The 5347-nt window shown below is 40.2% G+C and overlaps 1 protein-coding gene across 1 annotated transcript in view; it reads left to right on the top strand.

Moving 5' to 3' along the window:
* LOC100965965 (histone H2A.V) overlaps positions 1–5347 on the top strand; it is a 17801-nt gene that overhangs the window by 11267 nt on the left and 1187 nt on the right. The window contains exons 3-4 of the mRNA XM_003797596.2: positions 1032–1145; positions 4856–4985. Coding sequence (XP_003797644.2) covers positions 1032–1145; positions 4856–4985 — 244 coding nt within the window. The remainder of the gene's footprint in view (positions 1–1031; positions 1146–4855; positions 4986–5347) is intronic.

Here is a 5347-nt window from a genome sequence, read left to right as displayed (position 1 = left end):
AAAAAAAAAAAAAAGAAGAAAGAAAGAAAGAGAAGAGAAAACAAAAGAAGCGGAAGGAAACGGAAAAAAGAAAAGACTAAGGAGTAATCAGAGTTAGTATGAGAATTCTGTGTAGTCTCTGAAGCCTAAGAAATATTTTGAGGTCCTACTATTGTGTTATACAACATACCAGTCACTAAGGATGCAAAGGAGAATAAAGCATAGATCCTGCTCTTGAGAAGTTCATCATCACTTAAAGAACAGTGTAAATGAAATGAAAAATGTCCTTTCTCCTTAAGGATGAGATGTAGAAGACTAATAGATTTAATAATTAAAATGTCACTGCTGATTTTCAAGGATAGTGTTTAACAGAAGCCATATTTGGATTGGCAAAAATGGGTGACAAGAAGTAAACATTTTAGAATTTGTTTTAAATTTTGTCTTTGTAACAGAAATAATCTAATCTGTAACTGGAAGCAGTTATCATAGGTTTGTGGAGAAGTTTTCAGTGATGTCTGCAGCTATTGAAATGATGGGGCAGTGGAAGGATAAGGAAAGTCTGTAAGAAAGTTCATTGGGAGAGTTAAGGGCACAGACAAGTAGGATTAGAATACTTTGGAAATGAGAAGTTATCCTCTTTCTCAGAAAGTAGAAAGTCACAATGAGAGAATGACACTGATTTTTCTTAGCTGTCAGGAGACCTCTTGAAACTGAGGAAAGAATAGAGTTAGGGTCAAGGAAACTAGTGGAGGGCCAAAGTCTCATGAGGCTATTATGTTGAGGTATAAACTTGGTGTAAATTTCATCACTGGGCCATGTGGGCCATGAAGAGCACAGTTTCTCTTCATTTTATAATGAAACTCTTCCATATTATGCAGAAGTTAAAGACTTGGAGCTGATTACCAGGACATATACACAGACAATAGGAACTGTTAATTACCAAATAGGTTTGACTTCTAAAATGTGCTTTGCCCATATTGTTCAGCCTTTGATTACACTCAGTGCAATGTGAAGACTCTACATTACTTCCCACTGTCATGTCTCTCTTTCAGTTTCCTGTGGGCCGCATCCACCGACACTTGAAGACTCGCACCACGAGCCATGGAAGGGTGGGTGCCACTGCTGCCGTGTATAGTGCCGCAATTCTGGAGTACCTCACTGCTGAGGTTTGTGGGGGAATGTGTGCTGTGTGTGGAAATCCAAATGGTTCGCTAGTCGAAGTGACTGAAACTCTTGGAATATATTTGAAAAAGACATGCTCATTTGTTTCTTTATAGCAGTAGTAGATGCATGTTACCAGCCTGTTTACCAGTGCCAGTGTCAAAACTTGGGAGGCTGAGGCAAAAGAATTGCTTAAGCCCACGAGTTAGAGGTTGCAGTGAGCTGTGACACCAGGGCATGCTACCAAGGGTGACATAATGAAACTCTGTCTCCAAAAAAAAAAAAAAAAAACCTTAGTATACTTATTTTTAAAGTTAAACAAGAACCAGCAATCCATGTTTTTAAGTGACTTGACAAAGGATCATAAAATACTGTATTACTAATTAAGCTAATCCTAGTGTATTTAATAAATAGGCAGTATCTGTGAGGTTATAGCATAACCTCCTAGTTGATGAAAATTTGGGGCTGGGCATGGTAGCTCATGCCTGTAACCTCAGCTCTTTCAGAGGCAGAGGTGGGAGGATTGCTTGAGCCTAGGAGTTCAAGACCACTCTGGGGAACACAGCAAGACCTTATCTCGTAAAAAAAATTATTTTTAATTAACGGGGCACAGTGGTGCCTTTAGTCCCAGCTCCTGGGGAAGCTAATGTGAAAGGATTGCCTTGAGCCAAGGCTGCAGTGAGCTATGGACATACCGCTGTGCTCCCTCTTGGACAGCAGAGTAGAACTCCATCTCAAAAAATAAAAAAAAAAGGCTCGGCGCCTGTGGCTCAAGCGGCTAAGGCGCCAGCCACATACACCTAAGGTGGCGGGTTCAAATCCCCAGCCCGGGCCCGCCAAACAACAATGATGGCTGCAACCAAAAAAAAAAAAAATGGCCAGGCATTGTGGGGGGCGTCTGTAGTCCCAGCTACTTGGGAGGCTGAGGCAGGAGACTCGCTTGAGCCCAGGAGTTGGAGGTTGCTGTGAGTGTGATGCCATGACACTCTACCCAGGGGGATAGCTTGAGGCTCCGTCTCAAAAAAATAAAAAATAAAAAAAAAAAGAAAAGATTGAGGGTGAGATAAAGGATTAGAGATAAAAACTTAATCCTTTGGGTTCTCTGCAGAGTTGTACATATGAACTGCTGTATCTTACTCAGTTTGATGTTTCAGGAAGATAAATTCATTAGGCAAGAGTTCTTAATTCTTGATTCATGGACTGCTACGTTTCCCATCCCTACCCCTCCTAAAGAAAATGAATAGGAAATCATGGAACTCCTCAACTATGTTCGAGGCAGGGGAAGTAATTTGAGTAGCAAGCAGGTTAGGTGGTGGAGACAGCTCATCTTGTAGAAATAGAAGGATGGGGAAGAAGTGGTTGGGAGCTAGGCTGAAGAATTTGGTTTTGGCTTGGCGCCTGTGGCTCAAGTGGCTAGGGCGCCAGCCACATACACCTAAGGTGGCAGGTTCAAATCCAGCCCCGGCCCACCAAAAACAACGATGGCTGCAACCAAAAAAATAGCCAGACGTTGTGGTGGGCGCCTGTAGTCCCAGCTACTTGGGAGGCGGAGACAGGAGACTCACTTGAGCCCAGAAGTTGGAGGTTGCTGTGAGCTGTGATGCCATGGCACTCTACCCAGGCAGACAGCTTGAGGCTCTATCTCAAAAAAAAAGAATTTGGTTTTAACCTGTGTGATGGTTATCATTGCTGTAATTTCATTAAGCTCACCAAATCATCTGTGTCCCATTGGAGATTTAACATTGAATTCCTAGTGGTTTCAGCTTTGTTGTGTAATAAGCAGGGGGTTTTGTTTGGGTACTGTGGTACTGATTGAGAATATCTTTCTCAGGCTTAACATCAGTTTTTACTTGTTTGCCTGTAGACTCTTTAAGAAAAGTGTACATTTTGTTTACTAATGTTGAGGCATAGTATTCTAGTCCATAATGTTCGAGTCTCATCTAAGCTTCCATTTTCTTCCTCTTTAAGAACTTTGAGTAAAAATTTTTAGATTAAGATTATATGGTAAGAGTCAACATAATTTCCAGATATTTAAATTTGGCATTTTAGTCAGTTAATAGAGGTAAAATACTGAAATTCTAAGCCAAGAGTTAGGTCAGGGGTGATCACTTTTCAGCCTTCCTTGGCTTTGCACTGAAATCACTTGGGGAGCTTTCGAAAAATACTGTTGCCAAATAAAATCAAAAAATTTAAGTACTGGTGCAGGGCCTGCATCCCAGACCAATCAGAATCCCTGAGGAAAATGGGGTAGGAGAGAGGTAGTTTTAAAAATTGATTCTTAGGCTGGGTGCAATGGCTCACGCCAACACCCTGGGAAGCCAGGGCATGCAGATCACCTGAGCTCGTGAGTTTGAGACCAGCCTGAACTAAAATGAGACCCCAATCTCTAAAAATAGCTCGGCGTTGTGGCCGGTGCCTATAATCCTGGCTACTCGGGAGGTGGGGGCAAGAGAATCACTTGAGTCCAAGAGTCTAAGGTTGCTGTGAGCTGTGACTCCATAGCACTCTACTGGGGTTGACAAAATGAGAACTCTGTCTCAAAAAAAAAAAAAAAAATTATTATTACTTATGCCCAGGCTTACCACTGCTTTATTTAAAATGGAGAGGCTCTGTGGAATTTTTTTAAATTGCTTTCATTGAAGGTTTAATAATGCCAGTATAGTTGGTGGAGGTAAAACTAACAAAAAAATGCAGTTTTATAGCCAGCCAGGACTTTGAAATTCCTCTAGTGGAAATTTCATCATAGATTATAGGAAACTTACTGTCTGTAGATCATAGGGTCCCCTGATGTTAAAAATGGCAAATAATTATCTTAAATTACAAAACTGTTCTACAAGTATTAAAGAAGTATTTTCTAGCCATTAAGGGCTATGTAAAAATAGACTACTTGGATATATTAAAATACATGACTTTTCTTTCTGAATATGTTTATATTTAGAATCTTGGCTAAGGTATAATATTCCTTTTCTTTATCTTTAATTTCTTTCTATGTAGAAGTAAGTTTTTGATCAAGTTTCTATCTTGAGCAGAGAATGAATGAATATAAAAGGGGTCAAATGAAGTGGTGAGAGTTTTTTATGAAAGCATTATAGGCTCGGCACTCGTGGCTCAGTGGTTAGGGTGCTGGCCACATACACCAGGACTAGTGGATTCAAACCCAGCCCAGGCCTGCTAAAAAATGAGAACTCCAAAAAAACAGGCAGGCATTGTGGTGGGTGCCTGTAGTCCCAGCTGCTTGGGAGGCTGAGGCAAGAGAATTGTTTAAGACCAAGAGTTTGAAGTTGCTTTGAGCTGTGACACCAAGGCACTCTACCAAGGGCACCATAATAAAACTGTCTCAAAAAAAAAAAAAGCATTATAGAAATAAAAGAAAGAAAAATATAATACTCGTGTGTGTATGTATATATACACATATATATGTACATATATATGAACCCCTGTAAGTTGACTACCCAAGGACTGTAACAAATTGATTGACAAATAGAGGTGGTCAATGTAAGGAACTATGCCTACTGTACTGATAGGTACTGATCTATGAAAATTAGGTCAACTTGAGGTGGTCATTGTCAGCTATGGAGGTTCTACTTACTGTATTTTGTGTGTGTTTTATGTACAGATGCTAGAGTGATCCTTTTAGCTATAACTGGGAGTCTACAATCATTTCCCCAACAGTTTCTCCTTTATTTGATATGTTATCTCTGTGGGTGCTTTGTAGGTGCTGGAGCTGGCAGGTAATGCTTCCAAGGATCTCAAAGTAAAACGTATCACTCCACGTCACTTGCAGCTTGCAATCCGCGGTGATGAAGAATTGGATTCTCTTATCAAGGCTACCATAGCTGGAGGTGGTATGTATTATTACTTAAGCTTAGATTATTATTGGTCTTTCTAACTAATATATCATTTAGGTTAATGATCTGGTGCATTTGGTTTTTGGTTAATAGATTTTTTGCTCCTTCCTCCTCTTCTGTTTTCGATCTAATGCATTTGAATGGTTAAGCAGAAAGCATATAAACTTTAATTTCATAGATGTTAAGTCTACTACAATTCTAGCCTTCTTTTCTTTTTTCTTTTTTTTTTTTTTAAGAGACAGAGTCTCACTTTATCGCCCTCAGTAGAGTACTGTGGCGTTGCAGCTCACAGCAACCTCCAGCTCTTGGTCTTAAGCAATTCTCTTGCCTCAGCCTCCCAAGTAACTGAGACTACAGGC

This window comes from Otolemur garnettii, unplaced genomic scaffold, assembly GCF_000181295.1.
Source record: "Otolemur garnettii isolate 467f Iridium unplaced genomic scaffold, OtoGar3 scaffold00119, whole genome shotgun sequence".
In the NCBI taxonomy this organism is placed as follows: domain Eukaryota; kingdom Metazoa; phylum Chordata; class Mammalia; order Primates; family Galagidae; genus Otolemur; species Otolemur garnettii.
Note: the sequence above shows the minus strand (reverse complement) of the source record. Positions and strands in the feature narration are given on the sequence as shown.